This window comes from Ornithorhynchus anatinus, chromosome 10 (genome assembly GCF_004115215.2).
Source record: "Ornithorhynchus anatinus isolate Pmale09 chromosome 10, mOrnAna1.pri.v4, whole genome shotgun sequence".
In the NCBI taxonomy this organism is placed as follows: Eukaryota; Metazoa; Chordata; class Mammalia; order Monotremata; family Ornithorhynchidae; genus Ornithorhynchus; species Ornithorhynchus anatinus.
The window spans coordinates 47,380,805-47,406,622 of NC_041737.1; the positions used below are offsets into that span (position 1 = coordinate 47,380,805).

At 52.9% G+C, this 25,818-nt stretch overlaps 1 protein-coding gene across 1 annotated transcript; it reads right to left on the bottom strand.

The window, feature by feature from the left end:
• Positions 1-969: 969 nt before the first annotated feature.
• LOC100079282 (putative cation exchanger C521.04c) lies at positions 970-21,001 on the bottom strand. The gene is given in 21 exon segments (XM_029072981.2): positions 970-1,274; positions 1,745-1,853; positions 2,673-2,751; positions 4,902-4,934; positions 4,936-4,994; positions 5,366-5,514; positions 5,883-5,989; positions 6,222-6,259; positions 6,407-6,525; positions 6,845-6,944; positions 8,027-8,210; positions 8,640-8,781; positions 9,187-9,289; positions 10,830-11,015; positions 12,307-12,462; positions 13,476-13,537; positions 13,709-13,825; positions 13,968-14,076; positions 14,735-14,862; positions 17,276-17,425; positions 20,933-21,001. Coding segments are annotated over 21 exon segments (2,256 nt in total). The 5' UTR covers positions 20,985-21,001; the 3' UTR covers positions 970-1,200.
• Positions 21,002-25,818: the final 4,817 nt, after the last annotated feature.

Genomic DNA, 25,818 nt, shown 5'->3' on the forward strand with positions numbered 1-25,818 from the left:
TCTATAGATTAAAAAAGAGGCAGAAACAAGTGGCCGAGAGCGATCTGTCTCCCCCGATTAGACTGTAAGCCCGTCAATGGGTAGGGACTGTCTCTGTGTTGCCGATTTGTACATTTCAAGCACTTAGTACAGTGCTCTGCACATAGTAAGCGCTCAATAAATACTATTGAATGAATTGTACTGAGAGCTATGTGGTGCTGACACCACTAGAGGGCAGTCTCAGCTAATTGAAGCCAGTCACTGATCCCGACTCCCACAGAGCTACTGCTGATAATCATGGTGGTATTGATTAAGCGCTTCCCCTGTGCAGAGCACTGTTCTAAGCGCTGCGGGAGATAGAGGGTCATCAGGTGGTCCCACATGAGGCTCAGTCTTCATCCCCATTTTCCAGGTGAGGTCACTGAGGCACCGAGAAGTGAAGAGACTTGCCCACAGTCACCCAGCCAGAACCCATGACCTCTGACTCCCAAGCCCGGTCTCTTTCCACTGAGCCACGCTGCTTCTCAATAGTATTTATTGAGCGCTTACTATGTGCAGAGCACTGTACTGAGCGCTTGGAGTATACAGTTAGGCACCAGATAGAGACAATCCCTACCCGATAACGGGCTCCCAGTCTAAACACAGAGCTACTAGCCCCAGAGGAAGCCAGGGTGGGACTGACCTTCTGATCCCAACTGGGCCACAGGGTTGAAGCAGGCCAAACACTTCTCCCGGTCTGTGCCGGTGGGCTTGCCGAGCTGTAGAGGCTCCTAAATGGATCAGGTTGGCGGGGCTCTGGTGTTCACTCTTCCTCCTCATTACCAAAGCTAGGTCCCTCAACCTCCAACCTATGAATCCAGCTGAAATCTCCCTGAAGGAAAGGTCAGAAGAGACCCACCAGCCTCAAGGAAGCCAGGTTCTCCCCACAACCTTTTCCCTCCCCCTTGCTCCCTCCCTCTTCTCTCCTGCACTCACAATATCAAGAGTATGTTTCAGTGCAAAAGAGTTTAATAATCTCCACAGTATAAAAGAGGGGTGGGCGGGGGGGGGGGGGGCGGGAAGACCCAGATTGGACACACTGAGCTTCCTGATGCAGCCTGAAGGATTCAAAACCAGATGGGCTCACACCACACACACATACATACACACTTTCTCTCCCTGAGGTGCAAAAGGGACAATTCTCTTCCTCTTCTCCTCTCTCCAGTCCAGCAGGGGCAGAGGTCAGCAGCCAGCTGGAGAAGGGGCAAAGAAATACACAGCCAGAAGGATGAGGTAGACCATTACCAGTACAGTACCTGGAGGATAAGAAGAGAGCAATTAGGAGCTTGTGGGAGCTGGATGACAGTCCTGGCCACTCCCAGACTGAAAAAGAACTAGGTCAGCCTTGCAACTATCCACATGCCCGAGGACTAGTTATTAGGGGAGTAAGAGTCCATTTGTGATGGGAGGTAGATTAAAACATTTTTTGCGCTTATTCTAAAGTCTACTTTATAATGAGATGCTGATTCTGAAAAGTTTTGTACACTTTTAACTCCAAAACTTTTCTAGACATACCCTTACCCTTAGAGTCCTCAGAGCAACTTACACCATCCTAGCCCTTGTCCTTGCAACTGGAGGTGGGAGAAGAGACCACCTAGCTTGGCACTAGCCGAAGCCTGCATGGCTGGACCCGGGTGACGGGTGATTCGTCTGACCGAAGACGTCCCCTGGCCCTCCAACACGGGGACCTGTCCTGCTCTGTCCAGAGGAGGCTCGGGCCTCTTACCTTGGAAGTAGTCACATTTGCCATCCATGAAGATGTAGTTCATGAGAATGACACTGAACATGCTGGCGTAGACATGGAGGTCACTGAAGAGGAGCTTGAACCCCGTCGGCTGCAGAAACGATACCCCCCCCGACCACTTAAAATCGATCCGTCCCCCTGGCCCGCTGAGACTAACCCTGACCCCCGAAAAAAGCCAAAACCCTCCCTGCTCCCGCAACAATGGCAACCCCAACTCCTGACTTGCTGGAGCTCCCCCATCTAGAGCTGGATTGCTGTAGCTCCACAGAGGCCAGCTAAGAGTTGAGATGAGCCATTTGCGGGCATGCCTCTGCCCAGGTTCCTGGCCCAGGGAAGCCTCCCCACTCTCCGCAGCAGTTACCTGTCCCCATCTTTTCCCCTCAGAGTCATATGACTTGTAACCAGGGTCCTCCATCCTCTGCCCCGACCCCACACTGGGAAGGGCCCCAGTGAGCCCTGGGACCTCCCAATCCAATAAATAGTGGAGGTGGTATGGGAGGGGTGATTAGTCATATTAGTTGTCCTCTCCCACGTGCTTAGTACAGTGCTTTGCACACAGTAAGCACTCAAATACGATGGATTGAATGAGCAAGAGCTCCAGGGGTCGGGACAGGAGTGGCACAACTCTAAAGCCTCCAACCCCGGCTGACAGCCACACTGAGCAACACACCCGGAGCCTCTAGAGACAGTCTTGCTCAGGATCTAGGATCGGCTAAAGAGAAGCTCTTGTTTGTGGGCTGGGTCTTGGGGAGTGACCAGAGGTCAGAATAACCCTCCTGCCTTAGGGGGGCTCCCTGTGGTAAACGGTGCCAGACTCCCTGAAACATGCAGATTGGGCCAAGCCCCCGGCAGGTTCCCGTCTAAGAGGGGGGCCGACCCCGTGAGCTCTGCAGCCACCGGGAGGACTTACGTAGAAGATGGAGAAGAGCACCAAGATGGGGATCTGCAGCATACACACCTGCACGGCGATGCAGTTGCCAATCTCAATGCTGGGGAGAGAACGACAGAGGAGAGAGCTGGGTGAGTCGGTGGGGGCAGGAGGGAAGACTCGGGCAGGCTGCCTGATGGAGAATACCCACAGCTGCTTCTCCCTTTTCCACAAGACTTGGCCCCATTTCCCGCTCTACTAGGAGGAGGGAGGAGGAGCCAGTTGAGGTCTCGCCTCCGTTCTTCAGGAAGCTCAGGGCCCCGGAGAAGCAGGGGTAGGTATGCAGCAGATAACAGGTCCTGGGTCCAAACTGGGGCAGCCAGGGGTCAGGCAAGGAGGACCAGGGTCAGGTTCCCTTCTGTTATACTGTACCCTCTCGAGCACTTAGGCTCCACATACTGTAAGAGCTCAAAAAATTCCCGGCTCACAGGGAAATGACCCGAGTCCCGTGGGTCTCTGGGGAGGCAAGGAGCTCAGCTTCACGTCAGCCCAGGATCCCGGTTTTAGAGTAGCTCCCGACTCAGCCGCTAATATGCCCCCAACAGAGCAATACTCTCTTAAGCTCCTTTGGCTATCAATGAATGGTATTAATTGAGCACTTACTAGGTACAGAGCACTGTACTAAACGTTTGGGAAAGTATTGTACAATCTAACTTGTATCTACCCCAGCGCATAGGACAGTACTTGGCACATAGTGCTTAGCAAGTACCATAATTATTATTATTACAATGACATAGAAATTCATTCATTCATTCATTCAATAGTATTTATTGAGCGCTTATTATGTGCAGAGCACTGTACTAAGCGCTTGGAATGAACAAGTCGGCAACAGATAGAGACAGTCCCTGCCGTTTGACGGGCTTACGGTCTAATCGGGGGAGACGGACAGACGAGAACGATGGCAAAAAATAGAGTCAAGGGGAAGAACATCTCGTAAAAACAATGGCAACTAAATAGAATCGAGGCGATGTACATTTCATTAACAAAATAAATAGGGTAATGGAAATATATACAGTTGAGCGGACGAGTACAGTGCTGTGGGGAGGGGAAGGGAGAGGTGGAGGAGCAGAGGGAAAGGGGGAAAAGAAGGTTTAGCTGCGGAGAGGTGAAGGGGGGGCGGTAGAGGGAGTAGAGGGAGAAGGGGAGCTGAGTCTGGGAAGGCCTCTTGGAGGAGGTGAGTTTTAAGTAGGGTTTTGAAGAGGGGAAGAGAATCAGTTTGGCGGAGGTGAGGAGGGAGGGCGTTCCAGGACCGCGGGAGGATGTGGCCCGGGGGTCGACGGCGGGATAGGCGAGACCGAGGGACGGTGAGGAGGTGGGCGGCGGAGGAGCGGAGCGTGCGGGATGGGCGGTAGAAAGAGAGAAGGGAGGAGAGATAGGAAGGGGCAAGGTGATGGAGAGCCTCGAAGCCAAGAGTGAGGAGTTTTTGTTTGGAGCGGAGGTCGATAGGCAACCACTGGAGGTGTTTAAGAAGGGGAGTGACATGCCCAGATCGTTTCTGCAGGAAGATGAGCCGGGCAGCGGAGTGAAGAATAGACTGGAGCGGGGCAAGAGAGGAGGAAGGGAGATCAGAGAGAAGGCTGACACAGTAGTCTAGCCGGGATATAACAGCCTGTAGCAGTAAGGTAGCCGTTTGGGTGGAAATAGGCAAGACTCATTCACTCAGTGCTCCAGCTGTGCCTTTAGGACAGCTTTTTCTGGGTGAATCAGGTTTCTGGTTTCCCTCTCCTCGGCCCCTCCCCAATCAGGCCAGCTAGCTGCCCACATTCAAATGACAAGTCCGCTAAAAGGCCGAGAAGCCGGGGGATCCCCTAGTTTCACTGTTTAATGGCAGTAGGACCCATGGGCAGTAGGTGACCTTCTCCAGGGCCTTGCCTTATCCTCCCTCTTTGCCATTATCTACTGGATAAGGGCATCTACTACGTACAAAAGCACTGCACTAGATTCTCGAGAACTTATGAAGTAAGAGACACATCCAGAGAATTGGAGAGCTGTCCCCAAAGAGAATTGGAGCCTAATGGGGGAAATGGGCGATGCAAACTGCCAGTAATTTAAAATGTAGAGAGTGAGAGACTAGCTACCAATGAGACCCCAAAAACACAAAAACCAGATTACCCATGAGTGATGGGTTGCCTAGGGTGAGGGGTTAATCGGGAGGGCCTCCTGCAAAGAAGGGGCCCTCCCTCCCCAACTTCAACAGTCACAGAATCTTACCTGAGGCTGAGATTGTTCTGCAGGCAAACTGGATCCGTTGATGATCTCGGGGAGCTCGGGCACCATGGCCAACACCGTCACCCCTATAAAATACTGGAGAGAAGAGGAAAGTCATCTCGGTCTGCACGTTTTCTGGGGCATCTGCTCCCTGAAGCTTTCCTCTCCCAATCCCCCCAGTGCAGATTCAGAGCTGTGCGGAGAGGGGAACACGTCTCCAGGCCCAGCCGGCAGGGCCCGACGGCCCCCTCGCCTTCCAAAAGTACAGCTCTTCCTTCCACAAGAATCAAGATGGCCCTCAGGGCCCCAGATGCTGGGAGAAGCTGCTCCAGGAGGTAGGTGAGAGGGAAGGGTATGCGTGGGTGACGAGAAGCGGCCAGCGTTGTGGGCGAAAGGAGCGAACTTGGCAGGCCCGACTCAGCCTTGGGGTGTGAGGAGGGGCCGGGCCCCTGCCGCTGCCCGCTCACCTGGGACACGGTGGAGCTCTCCAGAATGGGGCTGATTGTGCTTAGTGGCCAGGTCGGCACAGGCGGACATGCACAGGTGGACAGGAGCAGCAGCAGTAGCGCCCGCCAGCGGGGCCAGTGGACCACAGCTCTATGGTGGTGCCCGGGCACTAGGATGGGAGAGGAGCAAGAAGGTGAGGTTAGAGGGTGGGACAGGAGTAGGCCATTCCCCTCTGGGGGTGGGGGAGGACGAAGAGGAACGGGGAAATGGAACGAATTCATTGTCCCGCACAAGGCTGTAGGCGCCTAGCCCACCGGTGACCTAGACAGTGACCAGGCCACACTTTCCTCCAGGGCACAAGCAGCTGCAGGCCTCCCAACTTGCTTTCTACAATTTGGAACTCAAGCTGGGGCAAGGCGCGTGAGGGCCCAGGGCCCCGCTCTTGGCTTTTCCTGCCTCCGTGGATCACCCCCACCCTGGGATTTCCTGCCCACAGGGCTGCTGGAGAGGTAACCGCCCTCTCCCACGGCAACTCACGATCGCTGACGTGAATGTCGTAGATGTGGGAGTGTGTCTTCAGGGTGAAGAAGAGGCCAATGAGGTAGGCGAAAGGGAGCAGCAGGGACACCGTGTACACCAAGGGCCTGGGGCGGAGCAGAAGACGGGGGCGTGGGTGGGCCCAAACACACCGACAGGTGACGTGCGCAAGCATCAACCCTGAGGATATGGGCTGGAAAGGAGTTTGGGACTCCACTCTCAGGGGACACAGCCCCCATCTTAGGTTGGGCCTGGGGGTACAATGGGCCCAAGGCTTTTGGTAGCCCCCAGGCCTAAGGATTGCCACAGCCCGGCCCCCTCCGCCATCCACAGACTTACTGGACATGGCTGTAGTACAGCGTGCCATTGTTCTCCACCTGTCAACAAACCCGAGGTCAGTGGGGGCCTGAGAGTGGCCCAGAGAGGCACTCCATCTCCTCTCCTTTCCCACCCCTCTTCCAGAGCCAACCCTCCTATTCCTCCCCGGACGGAGCCCGGTAGCCGAGCGACACAGCGGGTCCTACCAAGTCCAAGTGGCAGGTCTGGCACAGGTAGTGCCCTGAGGGGTTCTGGGTAACGTTCCGGCACTCATCGCAGATCAGCCGCCCGTAGACTTTGGAGAAGAGGGTTGGGGCGAACACACCTGCCACAACCAGGAAAGGGGAGAGAGGTGAGAGGGGCGAGGAAGGGGTCAGGCCCTGGAGGGAGCTGGAACAGAGTACGAGAACCAGTTCCCCGCACAGAGCCCTTCCCACATCAGGCGGCCGGAACCCCAGAGGCTCTCTTCACCCAGTCCCCTGGCTGTCCACCTGCAGTGGGGCCCACCCCCTCTCAGTGTTATTCAGCTCCAGAGTTTCACAAGCACCGCCGTTCCAATCCTATTCCAACTCGGCTCCTTTCATATCCTTCCCAGAGGCAGGATGACCCCACCCTGTCCAGCCCGCTTCCCCCCCACCGCTCACCTCCCACGGACAGGAAGAGCAGCGCAGAGCTGACGCCCGCCGAGCGGCTGTTGAAGCGCGGCTCCGGGTGGCGGATCCCACCTATCACCATACACAAGCCCTGGGAGCAAGCAGACACCTGGAGGCTCCAGCCGTCGCACGACCTGGGCTCTCTCGGGGGCCAGGGGCGGTTTGGCCTGGGTGAGAAGCTAGAGAAGGCACTGCCCGGCCCCACGTGAAGGACGGGGAGGAGGGGAGGGATGGGGAGGGAGAAGGGCAATGATGCTACCAACAAAAGTGCCTCCACTCCTCCCCACCCCCCACAGGCTGATTCCTTGGACTCCTTTCTGGCCAGGTAAGACTGCCCAGACCCTAGATGGTTGCAAATGGCACTCTAGGTGCCGACTACCCACCCCTTCTCCCACCATGCATAGAGGACACAGGGCATGTCTTCCTCATCCAAAAGTTCACTCCTGGACCAGGTCTCTTTCCTTCTCTAGGAGAGGAAGTCCCAAGGCCAAGCTCTGGCAGAGATCCCAGAGGATTCCCCCGCACTTTTTGTATGTTAAGCACTTACTATGTTCCAGGCATTGTACTAAATGTTGGGTAGATACAAGCTTATCAGGTTGGTCACAGTCCCTGTCCCACAGGGGGTTCCCAGTCTTATTCCCCAAATTTACAGATGAGGTAACCAAGGTCCAGAGAAGTGAAGTGACTTGCCCAAGTCATCCTCAGACAAGCGCAGAGTCGGGATTGGAAACCAGGTCCTTCTGACTCCCAGGCCTGTGTCTATACTCTATCCATTAGGCCACACTGCTTCCCCTGAACCCAAAGAGCCAGCCGGGAAGCTCCCTCGGCAGGAAGTTTGGGCCCCTCCAGACCCCAACTTGCTGGTCCTGGGAAAGTAGAGGATGGCGGGGGGGGGGAGGAGGGAAAGAGGAGGGCAACCTCTCAGCTCCATCCCACCTGGATTCTTGTTTGGAAAGAGAAGGCCCAGTTTAGATCGTTTGGAAGCAGTTTTCCAGGCTCACCCAGCTCCCCACCTCACTGTGGCACTTCTCTATTTGCCCTGGCTGCTTTCGTGAATCGTCCGGGAATTCCCTTCTTTCCCTTCTTAGCCCCGGGGGAATGAAGGGAAGCCCTGGAGGGGAGGCTGGGAGAAGGAAGCAGAGAAGGGGATGGGGCGAGCCTAAGCAGACTCACCGGGACCAGGAGGGTGCAGCCCAACACGGTGCCCGTCAGTGCCGCCTTCACCACCTCCTCGTAGCACCTGCTCCCCTCGTGAGCCCCCTTGATGAGCGCAGTGATGTAGAAGGTGAGCTCGATGACGGAGCCAAACGTGGCATTCACCACGGCGCCCACCGCGAAGGTGCTCTGGGCGGAGATGCTGGGGGCCGAGATGAGGCCCAGGCAGTGAGGGGTGGAGACCGCTCCCCCCAGCGTCTCCCCCGTCATCCAACCAGGCACAGCTCTCTGCTGGACACCCCTTTGGGGCACACCCGCTCACTGATGCCAGACACGAACCCCTCAGAGGGGGCTGGGGAAGCCCACATTTCCATCGATAGTGCCATCCCCACCGGTGCTTCCCCGCCAGCCCCGCGCAAGGGGCGAGCAGGGGGAGCCCCCAAGTTCACAGCAGGACACCCCACCTCATTGCCCCCCATCTGGCACCCCTGGGACTCCCCACCTCTCCAGAGCCCTGAAGAGGAGTGGGAAGGAATTAAAGAAAGCGCTGTAGCTGCCAAGCAAGCTCCCCAGACACCTTCCCCGGCACCCCACCCCGATCTGAACCCCAAACAGCCCCTCTCTCCCTTACCTGGCGATGGCCATGCCAATGTAGTAGGAGAGAGGCATGATGGAGAGCAGAGAGAGGGTGAACTTGACTAGGGAGCTGGTGTACTGGTTCTGGCTGTCCATGTAGCCCAAGACCAGCGTCACGATGACCAGAGGCAGCAGGTCTGGGGGCGGAGGGTTAAAGGACAGAGCTCCGGGCTCACTTTCAAGGCTTCCCTCCCCGGTAGGCCCTCAGAGACCTCGGGGGACCACACCCAGGGAGGTGGACCTCCTGGGTTCTCTTTCTCCTTCGGTTCCTTCAGGGTTTTGGGCGGCCCGGCGCCCAAACCGGCAGGGAGCTTGTTTCCAGCTCCTTCCCAGGGGTCTGGTCCCTCCTGCCCGAGGCTCAAAACACAAGTGCCCGGCCCCTACTCCAACTCCCTCCCCCAGAGGCCCAGCTTGGTCTCTCCCCCCATTAGGGGCTGGGAGATTCCTGGAAGGACAGCTGGGGCCTTGACCACCCCCCCCCCCAGGCCACCCCCCCACCTCCAAGCCTCTCCCCGACCCAGCCCTGCCACGGTGAAGGATACTGACAGCAAAGACATTGATGCCATCCACTGAGTACTTGTAGTAATAGGCGTTGGTGGCCCGGTAACAGCACAAGAGGACATCTCCCTCTGGAGAGATCTCTGTCTGATGGAGCAGGGAGAGGAAGGGGGATTGGGGCTGGTGGGAATTGGGGGGAAGGGTCCCCGAGCTGCAAGGCATTCAGGTAGCACTCCAAAGCCCAACGCGGGACAAGTTGAGGACCCCAGGGCTCCATCCTCTGCCTCTATGTCCTGCCCTTCTGCTCCCGCTTCCTCCCTGGATGCACAGACAGGGGAGATGGTGGTGGAGGAGCAGCGGGAGAACCTGGTTGGGGGCAAGGTGTGTGTGGGGAGCGGGGGGGAGGTGGCAATGGAAGAGGCAGCCACACTCAAGGGTGCAGGCTGAAGGGAGGTCCAGGAGCACGATCGGAGCTCCAGTCAGAAGGGCCCTGGAAGGCCCGCCCCGGACCCATCTGGAATGGGGAGAGGAAGGAGGTGGCGGCTGCCGGAGGAACCCGCCTCTGAGAGGATGGGTGACATGTGAGCAGAGGAGAAGCCACTTCCTCTACCGGTGGGGTTTGCTCGGGGGACCTCGCCCCAGCCCTCGAGGAGACCCAGAGCCAAAGGGAGGAGTTGTTGAGTAGTAAACTTGACTGGCATGAGCGACCTTATTTCTCCTTCAGCCCAGCCTTGCATTCACCATACGAGCCTAGTTTATTTTTCTACTTGCCTCATGGAAAGCAGAGGCCTCCCAAAAATAGGTAGACAGGGATGTAGGAAGCTGCAAGGCCTAGGCCTGGGAGTCAGAGACCCTGGTTTCTAATCCTGACTTTGCCATTTGTTGTGTGACCTTGGGAAGTCACTTTATTTCTCTGTGCCTCATTTCTCTCATCTGCAAAATGGGGATTCAATACCTTTTCTTTCTCCTACTTAGACCGTGAGCTCCATGTGGAACCCAATTATCTTGCATCTACCCCAGCACTTAGTACAGTGCCTAGCATATAGGAAGCACTTAATATCACAATTATTATAATTGAGGGTCCCTCCACCCCGAAGTCAGCAGCTTGTTTAAGGTACAGGTATTCCCCTTCATTGCTCTCCCCACTCGCCTTCTACCCCCAAGAAGGCTGTCAATGCTAAAGGAAGAGGGGTGGCTTTTATATAAAAACAAAAGCTTTGGTTTATTGTCTCATTGGCTTTGGCAAATCAAAGGCAGGTTCCAATAACCCTTCAGAATTGGCTCAGTGAGATGCCACCCACAAACCAACCTGAACTGGTTATCCAAAATGGAATGGCCCAACAGGGCTTTCTCTGGCCAGGTCCCCCCAAGACCCCAACTCTCCCCAGCACCTTCTGAAAACTGGCAGCTGCTGGCTGATCCCAGAGGGGTGAAAGCAGCCCAGGAGAAGAACCACCTCCCCAGTACTGGAGGAAGGGGAAAGACGGACTCACAGAAAGCGGAACAGAAGCAAGGACCGGAGGGGAGCATAATTCTCTGGGTGCCCCACCCCAGCCCTGGGAGGCTTCAAGAGGATTCCCAATGTCTCTCCTCCTCTTTCTCCCACTCAAACCAGTGGTTAGCACACAGCAAGCACTTAAACAATACTATCGTTGTTATTAAATACGAAGCCCCCAAGACCCCTTACCTCCTTGGCCGATTGCACGTGAACCTGCTCCGGAGCCTCGAGCAGAACTCTGGTCACAGTCCTCACACTCATCTTGGCAATGGGGATGATGACCACCAGGAGCCAGGAGCAGCAGCAGACCAGGACGTGGGTGACCACCAAGATGGGGAATCCCAGGAGGAGCCAGATGTATGTGCTGACCCGGTGCTGCCGAGGAGAGGACACCCCAGGCTTAGTCTACACCAAGCAAGTTGCTTGCTTCTGAGGCTCTGCTGTAGGCCCTATCTACAGAGCCCAAAGGGACTTACTACTGGCAAGAGTGAAAAAATGTCCAAACTCCCTGGGGAGTGTTAGCCCTCCCCTAACAATCCAGGTTGAATTATTCCTCATCCCTGAAGCTCAGGCCCCCTCCAACACCTCTTCCCAGCCCCTGTCCCATATGGGGCTCACAGTCTTAATCCCCATTTTACAGCTGAGCTAACTGAGGCAAAGAGAAATTGAGTGAGTTGCCCGAGGACACACAACAGACAAGTGGCAGAACCGGCATTAGAACCCAGGTCCTTCTGACTCCCTTGCCTGTGCCCTATCCACTAGGCCAGGCTGCTTCTCCATCCATCTGCTACGCTCCCAGCTGCCCAGTATCTAGGGTACTGGGGCATAATAATAATAATTAATTACTATGGTATCTGTTAAGGTCTTACTATGTGCCAAGCACTGTTCTAAGTGCTGGGGTAAATGCAAGGTAATCAGGATGTCCAAACAAGGGGGTCACAGTTTTATTCCCCATTTTACAGATGAGGTAACTGAGGCACAGAGAAGTTAAGTTGCTTGCCCAAGGTCACACAGCAGACAAGTGGCGGAGGCGGGATTAGAACCCACATCCTCTGACTCCCAAGCCCGTGCTCTTTCCACTAAACCCTCATCCGGCAGAGGGTCCTGGTTCGCTTGCTGCAGGCAGAAGAGGAGAAGCAGTGTGCTCTGGTGAAAAAACTAAGGGACAGAGGGTTGAGACCTGGGTTCTGGTCCCAGCTCTGCCACAGACCTGCTGTGTGACCTCAGACAAGTCACTCATCCTCTTTATGCCTCAGTTTCTTCATCTGTAAAATGGGGATAATCCCCATTTAGATGTGAACCCCAGGTGGGAGAGGGACTGTGTCCAATCGGATTATCTTTTATCAACCCGGGTGTGGCCCACAGTAAGTGCTTAATAAATCTGATTACTATCATCAGTTGGAGAGTTGCAGCCAGAGGGATGGGGGAGGGCACGCTTGATACGTAAGGTTATTAAAAGCAAAAGGGGTTAGGCTGATTGATGATAGATAAAGGAAAGCTGAGCGTTCAGCCCCCCCCAAATCCAGAACAGCATCGATCCCAATTCACAGATGGGAAAACGATTTGGCCAAAGACAAGAGTGGGGAAGCGAGAGACCTGAAAGGAAGGGCCCCTCCCTCCCCGCTTACTGGTAGTGTAGCCTGCAGAGGGGAAGGTGGGGGCTTACCCAGTGGCTGGTAGGAAGCTTTGAGGTACAGCCCTCCGCAGGCTCTCGGCTCACGTTGGGGTGGCAGAGGAGAGGACTTGTTTCCTTGACCGCACTCAGTTCAGGGAAGACTTCAGCCTCGCCCAATTTCCTGATGGTCCTGGGGGAGAGTGACACCTGGAACGGGGAAGGGAGAAAAGAAAGAGAAGGCACCTGCCCATCCCTCCAAAGAAGTGAGGAACCTCAAGAATCAGAAAGACCGCAAAGGCCGGGGTGGAGGTCTGGATTTTCTCAGTATTTTTCTAGCTAGTGACCAAGCCAGACACCCAGTATTTGGTCCCCAAGAACTCCCCCAGCTGCCCTGGGAGAGGAGGGGAGCTATTGGCTCCAGGCCACAAACAAGGAAACTGTCAGGGAGGAAGAGAAAAGACACCAGGATCCAGCAGGCTGCTCAGAAGAGGAGAGAGGAGATGAGGTGGGGCAGACTGGAGATTAATCAAGGAAGGTTTCCTGGTGGAGATGTGATTTCAGAAGAGCCTTTAAGATGGTGACAGCAGCGGTCTGCTGGATGTGAAAGGTGAGGCAGTTTCAGGCAGGAGGGAGGGGGTGAACAAGAAGTCGGCAGTGAGACGAAATTGAGGCACCGTGAAGGGAGCAAATTGAGGGGAGCAAAGCATGTGAGCTGGGGCGTAGAGGGAGAGGGGTGGGGGAAGACAGCTGATTGAGTGTTTTAAAGCTGATGGTCAAAGAGTTTCTCCTTGATGCGGAAAAGATTGGACAAAATGATATTTTAGAAAAATGACCTGAGTAGCAGAGTGAAGTATGAACCAATATAGGGGGAGGAGCAGCAGGAGGAAAAGCTCTCTTGGGACAGGAAATGTTTTCTGACTATTCGCTTATCTCCCCATCCTATTTAATCCCTCCCTTCTGTGTCATCCCATTTGATATTCACCCCACCCCCAAAGGATTTTTGTGCATATCTTTATACTCCGTTGCTTCCCCTACCTGTAATTTATTTTAATGTCAGTCTCCTGGAGGGCAGGGATTGTGTCTACCTACTCTACTTCCCAAGCAATCAGAGCAGTGATCTGTGCACTTACTGTGGGCAAGTGCTCAGGAAATTGACTGATTGAACTGGAACGATCTAAAGGAAATGTAGTGGCCGTGGGCCAGAACACACTACCCCATACCTTCTGGATCACTTTCCCAAACGGCCACAGGAAATACCCAGCCAGGCTCCAGCACAGCTTCCCTGCAAGTGGACAAGGGAGACTGATCAGGAGCCTGGGGGTGGGAGGGGCAGGTTGGGCAGGGGGGAGGAGATTTCCCCAAAAGAAATGCTAAGACCAGGTGTGGCCAAAAATCCCCCCACCCCGGCCCCCCCCACCCCCCTTTCCCACGCTCTTCTCTGAGAATGACGCACCATAAGGAGCTCCCAGAACAGAGAGGAACATCAACACAGACACCAGGAGGTAGACCGAGGAGACCCACCAGCCGAACAGCAGCAGGTAGAAAACATTCCCACAGGTCACCGTGGAGCCTGGGAAGAAAAGCCAACATCATCAGGCCCCACAGCCTCCACGTGGGGCTCCATCCAGGAGCCCGAAGCACCCCAAACACGCGCAATGTGGCATCTCGAGGACTTGCCCCTCTTTCCAGATGCCCCACCACAAGTTTCCTACCCGCTGGGCTTCGGACAACACACAGGTCCGAGTAGAGCTCCTTTGTGATCTCCGAGCGGTCCTCCCAGGGCCGGGCGGTCACGTGGCTCTTCCATTTCTTGAAGCCGAACTGTGAGGGCCGAAAGCGGGACCTGCATTGAGAGCCGCCCGGGGGGACCCTCCTCGCTGCCCTCACAGCAGCCTGGGAAGGGTCGGGGGCTCCAGGGCTACACTAGGCTCCTCCCTAAGTCAGCCCAACACAATCCATCCCCCTGGCCCTGCACTGGCTTAATAGGATCCTTTATCTGGATCATAGAATCTCTTAGGCATTCATCCAGAGTTGGCCGAGAACCACACAAAGTTTGGAAAAGAAACTTTGCCAACACCCAAGAGGAGGCAATTCAGGTGTGTTTGGCAGGGAGAACCCCAGAAGGAGATGGGGAGCTGGGGGGTGGGGGAGTACCTGACTTTCAGTCCCCTCCACCCTTGCTCTTACATTGCCAACTGGTGGACTGAGTACCGGTCAGCCAGATTCTGCAGAAGACTGGAAGGGGTTGTCCAAAGACAGAATCAAGTGTGGCTCCTCGAAACCCTTCCCCATTCCTGTCAGCAGAGCTCCTGCCAAAAGCATCTCTGCCTCAAATCCCTCTTGGAGAGCTGTGTTGGCTCCAAACCCTCTCCACTCCACCATGATGCTTTAGGAGTATGGGGAAATCCCAGTGAGCTCCCAGAACAGAGGGTGAGGCTGTCTGCCCTCACTGGGGGGCCGGGCCATGGAGGACACCAACCTTGTAGTTATTGGAGAGCTTGTTGGCTTCCACCTCATTCTCTGCCAGGATGGTGGTTTTGAGCCGGTAGCTGGAGCTCTCCAGATTCTCATCCGACTGGTGATGACAGCAGACAGGAGAAGCCAACACTGAGGGGGAGGACAGGACAGTGAGAGAGAAACCACCCGGCTCGGCAGAACACCATGCCCAGCTACGTCCCCGCCGCACCTTCTCCGGGCCCTACTCGAAGCTTCAAGGACCTCAGAAGCGGGAACCCTTGATCAAAGTGCAGAGCGTTTGAGTGCTATGCAAACATCTCGGCTCCCCACCTGGCAGAAGAGGAAGGTGGGTGAATTCTCTAAGGCCAAAGCAACTGGCCCCACTACTACTTTGGACCACAGCAGCCAAGCTTCAGTTAGAATTCATAATTCTCAAATGGCCCCTTCCCTAGCTTTGTGATGTTATCATCAGAACCCAGTAGCTCTGTGTACACCCAGACCTAACAGGCAAGCGAACAGAAGTCAGTGGACTGGTGGCTGACAAGATAAAGTCCACTGGGTCAGTACGGGGCAGGCAGGGTGAGGTCCAGGGTGCAAGACCCATTTTGGGGCACACTTTGGGCTCTGGGTGACCCACCAACAGCTGGGATGAGAAGCCAAGCAGGACTCAAGCTTCCAACAGATCAGCCTGATTGTACTAAGGAGCACAGAGCCTGTGCTTTGAGATTTTAAGGGCCTCAGGAAAGTGCTGGGTGAGAGAAGTGGGGGGAGGATGAAGAGAAGCAGCGTGGCCTAGTGGACAGAGCACCTGCCTAGGAATCAGAAGGACCTGGGTTCTAATGCTGGCTCTGCCACTTGTCTGTTGTGTGATCTCAGGCAGATCACTTCACTTTTCTGTACCTCAGTTACCTCATCTGTAAAATGGGGATTAAGGTTGTGAGCCCCACGTGAAACATGGACTGTGTCCAACCTGAGTGGCTTGTATCTACCCCAGTGCTTAGTACAGTGCCTGACACATAGTGTTTAACAAATACCATAAACAGGAATGCTCTTTTTAATCCAAAGCCTGAATCCCTCTCCTGAGTACTTTACTGGAAATAATGTGCCCTATCCACTAGGGCATGGGCCTGGGAGTCAGAGGACCTCGGTTCTAATCCCAGATCTGCTACTTGTCTGCAAGACCTTGGGCAAGTCACTTGACTTCTCTTTGCATCAGTTTCCTCATCTGTAAAATGGGGATTAAATCCTATTCCCTCTACTTAGGCTGAGCGCCCCATGTGGGATAGGAACTGTGTCCAACCTGATTATCTTGTATCTACCCCAGTGCTTAGAACAGTGCTTGGCACATACTAAGTGCTTGGCACATACTAAGTGCTTACATATACATTATTATGATTATTATTACAGTGAGGCACTCAATAAATACTACTGATTGACATTTAATGCCTTCTTACACCCTCCACCTGGGAAAGGAAGTAAAACTTCGGCTAAAGTTGATCCTGGTTGGCCACTCTGGCAAGGAACTGAGTGGGAGAGGCAGATGTTCTTAGCCCAAATGGATTCTGAGATTTAGTTGCCAATTCCTTTCATCTGTAGTCTGTCCTCCCCGTCCTTGCTGACCTCTCTGCCTCCTGTCTCTCCCAACTCCAGGCCACACTTCACTCTGCTTCCTGGATCATTTTCCTACAAAATCACTCAGTCCTTGTTTCCCCACTCCTCAAACTCCTTACCATGATCTTGCCTCATCCTACTTTACCTTCCTGATTTCCTTCTACAACCAAGTTTGCACACTTCACTCATCTAATGCCAAGCCACTCACCGTACCTCGATCTTGTCTATCTCACCGCCGACCTCTCACCCACGTCCTTCCTCTTGCCTGGAACACCCTCCCTCTTCATATCTGACAGATGATCACTCTCCCCTCATTCAAAGCCTTACTGAAGGCATATTGATCACTCTCCCCACATTCAAAGCCTTACTGACGGCATATCTCATCCAAGAGGCCTTCCCCAACTAGATCCTCATTTCCTCTTCTGCCACTCCCTCCTGCATCCCCCTGGCACTTGAATTTGCACCCTTTATTTACCTCTCCCGCAGCCCCACTGCACTTATGTACATATCCATAATTTGCTTAAATTAATGTCTATCTCCCCTTCTAGACTATAATCTGGTTGTGGACAGGTAATGTATCTACCAACCCTGTTACACTAAATTCTTCCAAGTACTCAGTATAGTGCTCTGTGCATAGTAAGCATTCAATTAATATGATTGGTTGATAAGGTATTTAGAGACCATAATCACATAGAAAGTGATAGCCTTCCAACACTTTCTCCGAGTGAAACTTCAGGAAACATAGAGAACACACAGCTAAGACTAGGGTGGAAGAACCCAGGCCAAATAGGCGGAATCTCCCTGGATCTCTTAATGGATGGAATTTATTGAGCACACAGCTCTGTACTAAGCACAGTGCGACAGAGTTGGTAGACACGGACCCAGTCCTCTGTATCCCATCCCGCTCAGCCCACGACGGATTGCTTTCTAGAGGCCGGCTGACCCGACTCACCTGGCAGGATCCTGGGTGTCAAGATGCCATGCTGGTGCTCGCTGGAATGGACGAACCTGGCCTGAGTGTTGTCTATGGCACGGCGCTGGTCACACAGTGACCCACAGCGGTGGCGGACCTCGAGGGGACACTCTAGCTCCTGGTGGAAATCTACAAACCCCAGAAAAGCTGCATGAGTCAGTTGGAGGGGAAAACCAGGAGTTCCAGAGCTGGAAGAGCTCCTCAGAGGTCATCCCTTCCCTATCTCCAGGCAGGTGAATGATTAAGTTGCTAAAGAGACTTTATCCTTTTCTTGGGCTGCTCCAGGATTGGAGTCCCCCCGAGCCCTCCCACCAAGATTCATCCCCACAGTCATCAAAATCTTCCCTTTGTCCACCGAAACTCTGTCCTGCGACAACTGAAGCAACCAATTGACAGACTCATTAAAATCCTTCAGGTAGGTAAAGTATCTGTACTTGAAACTAACCAACTGCCTCTTACCTTTGCTCATGTGAAGCAGAGTCCCTTGGGACCCAGGCTACTGGTTGAAAGGGAAGAGTAAGCCTTGGAAGTAAGGTCTCTGGCTAACTGGGCAGTGAACTGCCTTTTCTCGGTGGGGCACAGGCTGGAGTTTGGTTGATATTTGCCTGGTCAATCAATGGTATTTATCGAGTGCAAAACTGTGCCAAGCACTTGGGAGGGTACAAACCAAGAGAGTTGGGAAACACAGTCCCTGCTCATAACAAAAGTCCTACCAATCCTGCCTACCACTTACCCTGAGGAGAAACCACAGTCCTGGATAGACTACCTTAGAAGGGATGTGGACGTGGGGCTGTGATCCCGGGAACTGGAAGCGGTGTTGCCCAGTGGATAAAGTGTAGGTCTGGGAGCCAGAGGACCTGGGTTCTAATGCCACCACTTGCTTGCTGTGTGACCTTGGGCAACTCGCTTAACTGCTCTGTGCCTGTTTCATCAGCTGCAAAATGGGGATTCAATACCTGTTCTCATTCATTCATTCGTTCTGTCATGTTTATTAAGCACTTACTGTGTGCAGAGCACTGTACTAAGAGCCTATTTGACTGTGAACCCTATGTGGGAATGGGACTGTATCTGGCCTGATTGAATCATATCTACCTCAGTCCTCAGAACAGTGCTCAACACGTAGTAAATCCTTAACAAATATCCCTATAATTACTATCATCAAATACGATAAATAAAAAACATACAAAAATGACTGATCTCGGGACCAGCCGAGGGTGTGCTCATTTATTTTAGAGAAGGGTTGCTGTCTGCAGAGCCTGCCCACAGCATTTGATCTGCAGCTTTTCCTGGCATCGTTCTTGAGCACGATTGCCCACCCAGCCCACAGAAACAGGCTCTGTGACACTAGCAAGAGTGACAGAAGTGACAAAAGAGTTTGCAGGCAGAAGCTTCAAGAGCGGGTGGGAAAGAGGTGAGGGGAGTGAGGTGATAGAAAATAGCTTTCATTGCTTCCTGCTAGCGGTAGCAAGTCCAGAACAGGATGTCTTGACAGCTATTTTTTTTTTTAATTTCAGTCATCTTCCAACATAGCATAGTGTTCCCGCTTCAAAGTTTCTGCCGACATTTGTCTAGCTCTCCACTCCTTTTAATCCAGAGCCTTTCAGAGAAGGCTAATGAAAACATAATGCTGAGCAAGCCCTATGCTACACTAGGAACAAAGATACGAAAATATTTTAAAGTTATAGCACTTTTTTTTTTTTGAAGAGAGAGACTGATCTACTGGAAACAGAAGCTTTCTGCCATCCACCCTCCACCACCAGAACTTGATTTTGGGCTGGCTAACACGGGCTCCAAAGCATTTCCTCCATGAGCCAGATTATATTATGCTTTTCGAAATCCTTTTATATTCTCAGTAATAGCGGCAATAGTAGACACATTTACTGAGTGCCTACCTAGTGCTCAGTCTCCCAGCACTTACGGACCTATCCTTACACTGCCATTTTCCATAAATGTAATTTCTTTTAATGTTTGTCTCCTCCTCTAGACTCGTTAGGCTCCTTGTGCACAAGGAGCGTCTGCCAACTCTACATTTCCAAACGCTCAGACCACTGCTCTAAAATACGTACTCAGTAAAACTCCAAGTATCAAATAATGAAGTGATACATTCCCTTCCCACGAGGAGCTTAGACTGTGCCAGGGAAAACAAAAATAAAAAATATTTACAGGGGAAGGTTGCAGCCCCCTCCCTCCTTGTCCATATACCCCAGGCCACCACTCTCCCCACCTTCAAAACCTTCAAGATTTCTTCTAAGAAGCCTTCCCAATTAAGCCCTCCTTTCCTCGACTCCTTCTCCCTTCTGCCTTGCCTACACACTTGAAACTGTACCTTTAAGCACTTTAAGCAATTCACCCCACCCTCAACCCCACAACACATATACAGAACCATAATTTATTTATATCGATGTAATAATGTTAGTATTTGTTAAGCGCTTACTATGTGCATAGCACCGTACTAAGCGCTGGGGTAGATACAGGGTAATCAGCTTGTCCCACGTGAGGCTCACAGTTAATCCCCATTTTACAGATGAGGTAACTGAGGCACAGAGAAGTGATGTTTCTCTCCTCGTCTAGACTGTGAGCTCCTTGTGGACAAAGAACATATCTACCAACACTGTTTTATAGTGTTCTCCCAAACGCTTATTACAGTGCTCTACACACAGTAAGAGCTCAATAAATATCATGATTGATTGGGCAGGGAACCTGTCTATCATCTCTGCTGTATAGTGCTCTACACACAGTAAGTGCTCAGTAAATACCATTGATAGATTGGGCAGGGAATGTGTCTACCAACTCCATTGTAGTGTACTCTCCCTAACGCTTAGTACAGTGCTTTGCACATAGTGAGCAGCACAATAGGGAAGCAGCATGTCTTTGAAGGGGCTTTGAAGGGGGTGGGGGGAGAGTGTCAAATTTGAGGAGGGAGGGCATTCCAGGAAGAGGCAGTCCCAGAGAAGTGAAGTGACTGGCCCAAGGTCATGCAGCAGACAAGTGTCCCAAGACTGTGAACCTCCCGTGGGACACCCTGATGACCCTATATCTCCCCCGGCGCTTAGGACAGTGCTCTGCACAGGGAAAGCGCTTACGAAGTACCCCCATTATTATTATTTCCACGTGCGAGAAACCAGGCTCTGTCGCTCAGGTGCGGCGGGGTCTGCAGTTGGGCAAAAGTCATTCACTTTTCATTCATTCAATAGTATTTATTGAGCCCTTACTATGTGCACAGCACTGTACTGTCTCTATTGCCGATCTGTCCATTCCAAGCGCTTAGTGCAGCGCTCTGCACATAGTAAGCGCTCAATAAATACTATTGAATGAAGACTAAGCGCTTGGAATGGACAAATCGGCACTTTTCATTTTCCTTGACTCAAAAGGATCGACTGAGCCCTTACCGGGGGGGGGGGGGGGGGGGGGTGCAGAGCACTGACCTAAAGGGTAAATTCAGCAAGCAATGGGGACAATCCGTGCCCACAGCGGGCTCCCGGTCTAGCGGGGCTCCCTCCTTGCTCAGCAGCAGCAGTAGCAGCAGCTTCATCGACACCCCCGAAGCCTGCGTTTTTGACCCTCCGGTGGAGGGGGGAAAAAAGACCCCTAAACCCCGCAAGCACAACGTGTCTCTTCTGGCGTGCTGGGCCTTACCCACGGTGGGAGCTGGTGGGGCCGGCGGCTGGCCCGGCTCGGAGCCCGGCATGGCTGCAGGAGGACAGCTACAGCTGAGCCACGGAGGCGCGCACCGGCGGGAGCGCGCGCGCGTGCACGCCCCCCCCCCCCGTCAATCACGCGCGCTCCCCCGCGACCCGCTCACCAAGCCTCCCCGCCGCGCATGCGCCCCCCCCCCCCTTAGTTGCACAGGGCAGAAGGCTCAGAGGTCGCGGGTTCGAATCCCGCCCTACCATCCATTCAATAGTAATACTAATAAGGTTGCTATTTGTTAAGCGCTTACTCTGGGCAGAGCACTGTTCTAAGCGCTGGGGGAGATACCGGGTGATCAGGTTGCCCCACGTGGGGGGGGTCACAGTTTTAATCCCCATTTTACAGATGAGGCTCAGAGAAGTGAAGTGACTTGCCCACAGTCACACAGCTGACAAGTGGCAGAGCCGGGATTCGAACCCCTGACCTGTGACTTCCAAGCCCGGGCTCCTTCCACTGAGCCACGCTGTTTCTCCTCGATAGTAATAAGAATAATGTTAGTATTTGTTAAGCTATGGGCAGAGCACTGTTCATTCAATAGTATTTATTGAGCGCTTACTATGTGCAGAGCACTGTACTAAGCGCTTGGGATGAACAGGTCGGCAACAGATAGAGACAGTCCCTGCCGTTTGACGGGCTTACAGTCTAATCGGGGGAGACGGACAGACAAGAACAATGGCACTAAACAGCGTCAAGGGGAAGAACATCTCGTAAAAACAATGGCAACTAAATAGAATCGAGGCGATGTACAATTCATTAACAAAATAAATAGGGTAACGAAAATATATACAGTTGAGCGGACGAGTACAGTGCTGTGGGGAGGGGAAGGGAGAGGTGGAGGAGCAGAGGGAAAAGGGGAAAATGAGGCTTTAGCTGCGGAGAGGTAAAGGGGGGATGGCAGAGGGAGTAGAGGGGGAAGAGGAGCTCAGTCTGGGAAGGCCTCTTGGAGGAGGTGATTTTAAAGTAAGGTTTTGAAGAGGGAAAGAGAATCAGTTTGGCGGAGGTGAGGAGGGAGGGCGTTCCAGGACCGCGGGAGGACGTGACCCAGGGGTCGACGGCGGGATAGGCGAGACCGAGGGACGGCGAGGAGGTGGGCGGCAGAGGAGCGGAGCGTGCGGGGTGGGCGGTAGAAAGAGAGAAGGGAGGAGAGGTAGGAAGGGGCAAGGTGATGGAGAGCCTTGAAGCCTAGAGTGAGGAGTTTTTGTTTGGAGCGGAGGTCGATAGGCAACCACTGGAGTTGTTTAAGAAGGGGAGTGACATGCCCAGATCGTTTCTGCGGGAAGATGAGCCGGGCAGCGGAGTGAAGAATAGACCGGAGCGGGGCGAGAGAGGAGGAAGGGAGGTCAGAGAGAAGGCTGACACGGTAGTCTAGCCGGGATATAACGAGAGCCCGTAATAGTAAGGTAGCCGTTTGGGTGGAGAGGAAAGGGCGGATCTTGGCGATATTGTAGAGGTGAAACCGGCAGGTCTCGGTAACGGATAGGATGTGTGGGGTGAACGAGAGGGACGAGTCAAGGATGACACCGAGATTGCGGGCCTGCGGGACGGGAAGGATGGTCGTGCCATCCACGGTGATGGAGAAGTCTGGGAGCGGACCGGGCTTGGGAGGGAAGATGAGGAGCTCAGTCTTGCTCATGTTGAGTTTTAGGTGGCGGGCCGACATCCAGGTGGAGACGTCCCGGAGGCGGGAGGAGATGCGAGCCTGAAGGGAGGGGGAGAGGACGGGGCGGAGATGTAGATCTGCGTGTCATCTGCGTAGAGATGGTAGTCAAAGCCGTGAGAGCGGATGAGTTCACCGAGGGAGTGAGTGTAAATGGAGAACGGAAGAGGGCCAAGAACTGACCCTTGAGGAACTCCAACGGTTAAAGGATGGGAGGGGGAGGAGGCTCCAGCGTAGGAGACCGAGAATGATCGGCCAGAGAGGTAAGAGGAGAACCAGGAGAGGACAGAGTCCGTGAAGCCAAGGTGAGATAAGGTATGGAGGAGGAGGGGATGGTCGACAGTGTCAAAGGCAGCAGAGAGGTCAAGGAGGATCAGAATGGAGTAGGAGCCATTGGATTTGGCAAGAAGGAGGTCATGGGTGACCTTAGAGAGAGCAGTCTCGGTAGAGTGGAGGGGACAGAAGCCAGATTGGAGGGGGTCTAGGAGAGAATGGGAGTTAAGGAATTCTAGGCATCGATTGTAGACGACTCGTTCTAAGATTTTGGAAAGGAAGGGTAGTAGGGAGATAGGACGATAACTGGAGGGGGAAGTGGGGTCAAGAGCGGGTTTTTTTAGGATGGGGGAGACGTGGGCATGTTTGAAGGCAGAGGGGAAGGAGCCCTTGGAGATTGAGTGGTTAAAAATAGACGTTAAGGAAGGGAGGAGGGCAGGGGCGATGGTTTTAAGAAGGTGAGAGGGAATGGGGTCCGAGGCGCAGGTGGAGGGGGTGGCACTTGCGAGGAGGGAGGAGATCTCCTCTGAGGATACTGCAGGGAAGGATGGGAAAGTAGGGGAGGGGGTTGCTGGGCGCTGGGGTCATCCGCTTGTCCCACGTGAGGCCCACAGTTAATCCCTTTTACAGATGAGGTAACTGAGGCGCAGAGAAGTGACTTGCCCAGTCACACAACTATTTATTGAGCACCTACTATGTGCAGGGCACTGGACTAAGCGCTTGGAACGGACAAATCGGCAACGGATAGAGACCGTCCCTGTCGATTAATAATGTTGGTATTTGTTAAGCACTTACTATGTGCAGAGCACTGTTCTAAGCGCTGGGGGAGATACAAGGTCATCAGGTTGTCCCACGTGAGGCGCACAGTTAATCCCCATTTTATAGATGAGGTAACTGAGGCACAGAGAAGTTAAGTGACTTGCCCAGTCACACAGCTGACAAGTGGCAGAGCCCAGAGTCAAACTCATGACCTGACTCCGAAGCCCAGGCTCTTTCCACTGAGACACACTGCTTCCGCGGTCTAATTGGGGGAGACAGACAAAAACAATAGCCAGATGGGTGACTTTGGGCCAGACTTGGCCTGCTAAGACGGACGAGAGAATGTGGGTTTCTCTCCATTCAGTCCAGCGTCACTTGCGTTGAAACCGTTCTGGCAAGACATGCCATGTGAGCCCTTCGTTAAATTCCAAATTACAGTGCCAGGGTTTAGAACGGTGCTTCCCACACAGTAAGCACTTAATACCATTATTACTATTATTTCATGGTCATTTATGTGTACCATAGTAAAAGAGTCACCGAAGAAATCAAGAAGGATTTCTTCAAGAGGGAGAAATCAAATATGCCCTGACCAGTACACCCCATCAGGATTCTGGTCTTCTACATATGTTACTTCTCTTCGATCCTGCTAATTAAGAAAGTATAGGAAAGGGATGTTTCATTCAATTCATTCAATAGTATTTATTGAGCGCTTACTATGTGCAGAGCACTCTACTAAGCGCTTGGAATGTACAAATCGGTAACAGAGCCAGTCCCTGCCCGTCGACGGGCTTACAGTCTAATCGGGGGAGATGGACAGACTAGAAAAATAGCAATCCATTCCAGTCAAAGGAGCTTGCGTTGAAACCGCTCTGGCACGAAACGTCAAATCCCCTCTTCTGGGCATTTCATATGTTCACTTAGTTGTACAATAGTAACCCAGTTACAGCAGGCAGATGCACTGATCAAGGCAGGCAGTGCACATCCTTTCAGGTGTCTACATGTGCTAGCGTGGCTTAGTGGCAAGAGCCCGAGCTTGGGAGTCAGAGGTCGTGGGTTCTAATTCTGGCTCCGCCACTTGTCAGCTGTGTGACCCATGGCAAGTCACTTCACTTCTCTGGGCCTCCGCTACCCCATCTGTAAAATGGGGATCGAGAGTGTGAACCCCACCTGGGACTCCTTCATTCAATCGTATTTATTGAGCGCTTATGGTACACACTGTATTAAGCGCTTGGATAACCTGACTACATCTACCCCAGAGCTTAGAGTAAGCACTTAAATACCATTATTATCATTATTAACCCAGCACCTCTGTCAGCCTCCAGGGGCACAAGCCCTCCCATCATCATCATCAAAAATCAAGGCGATTTTTTGAGCCCTTTCCGTGTGCAGGGCGCAATCACTCAATAATATTTATTGAACACACTGTACTAAGTGCTTGGGGAGCACTTCACAGATGAGGTAACTGAGGCTCAGAGAAATGAAATGACTTGCCCAAGGTCACATAGCAGACAAGTGGCGAAGGCAGGATTAGAATCCACGACCTCTGACTCCCAAACCCGTGCTCTTTCCACATTGCTTCTTAAATTTACGGCTACTACATCTCATTTTTCCAGGTCTGGCCCCTCACTTTCTCCCCCCGTATTAAAATCCATTCCATTTCTGAATTTTTGTTCGGGCACCAACTCAAAACAGGTCAAAAATTGTACTGTCTTCCTAACATTTCCCAAACCATTATCCTTTCAGGTCCTCTTTAAAATTGTTTGAAGTCTTTGACTTATTTCTCTTATTTGAAAGCAATGCTCAGTCCATCACCAAGTCCTGCCCATGCCTCCTTGGAAATATTTCACAGAGATGTCCCTTTTTTTCCCCAGTCTGTCAGAGCTCCACACCAATCGCTCTTTCATCTCATGGTTTGTTTTTTTTAAAATCAACAGCCACCTTGCCTGTCTCCTGGTTTCCATCTGTCTCCATTACTAATCTGATGTTATCCCCCTAGTTTAAGACTTTCCATCAAATGGCTCCTTCTCTTTTCCCCTCAGTTGAAGACGACTATCCCAAGTCCTGGCATACATCATTCTCCTTCCCTTCTTCAAAGCTTCACTAAAATCCCATCTTCTGCAGGAAATCTTCCCCAACTAGTTCT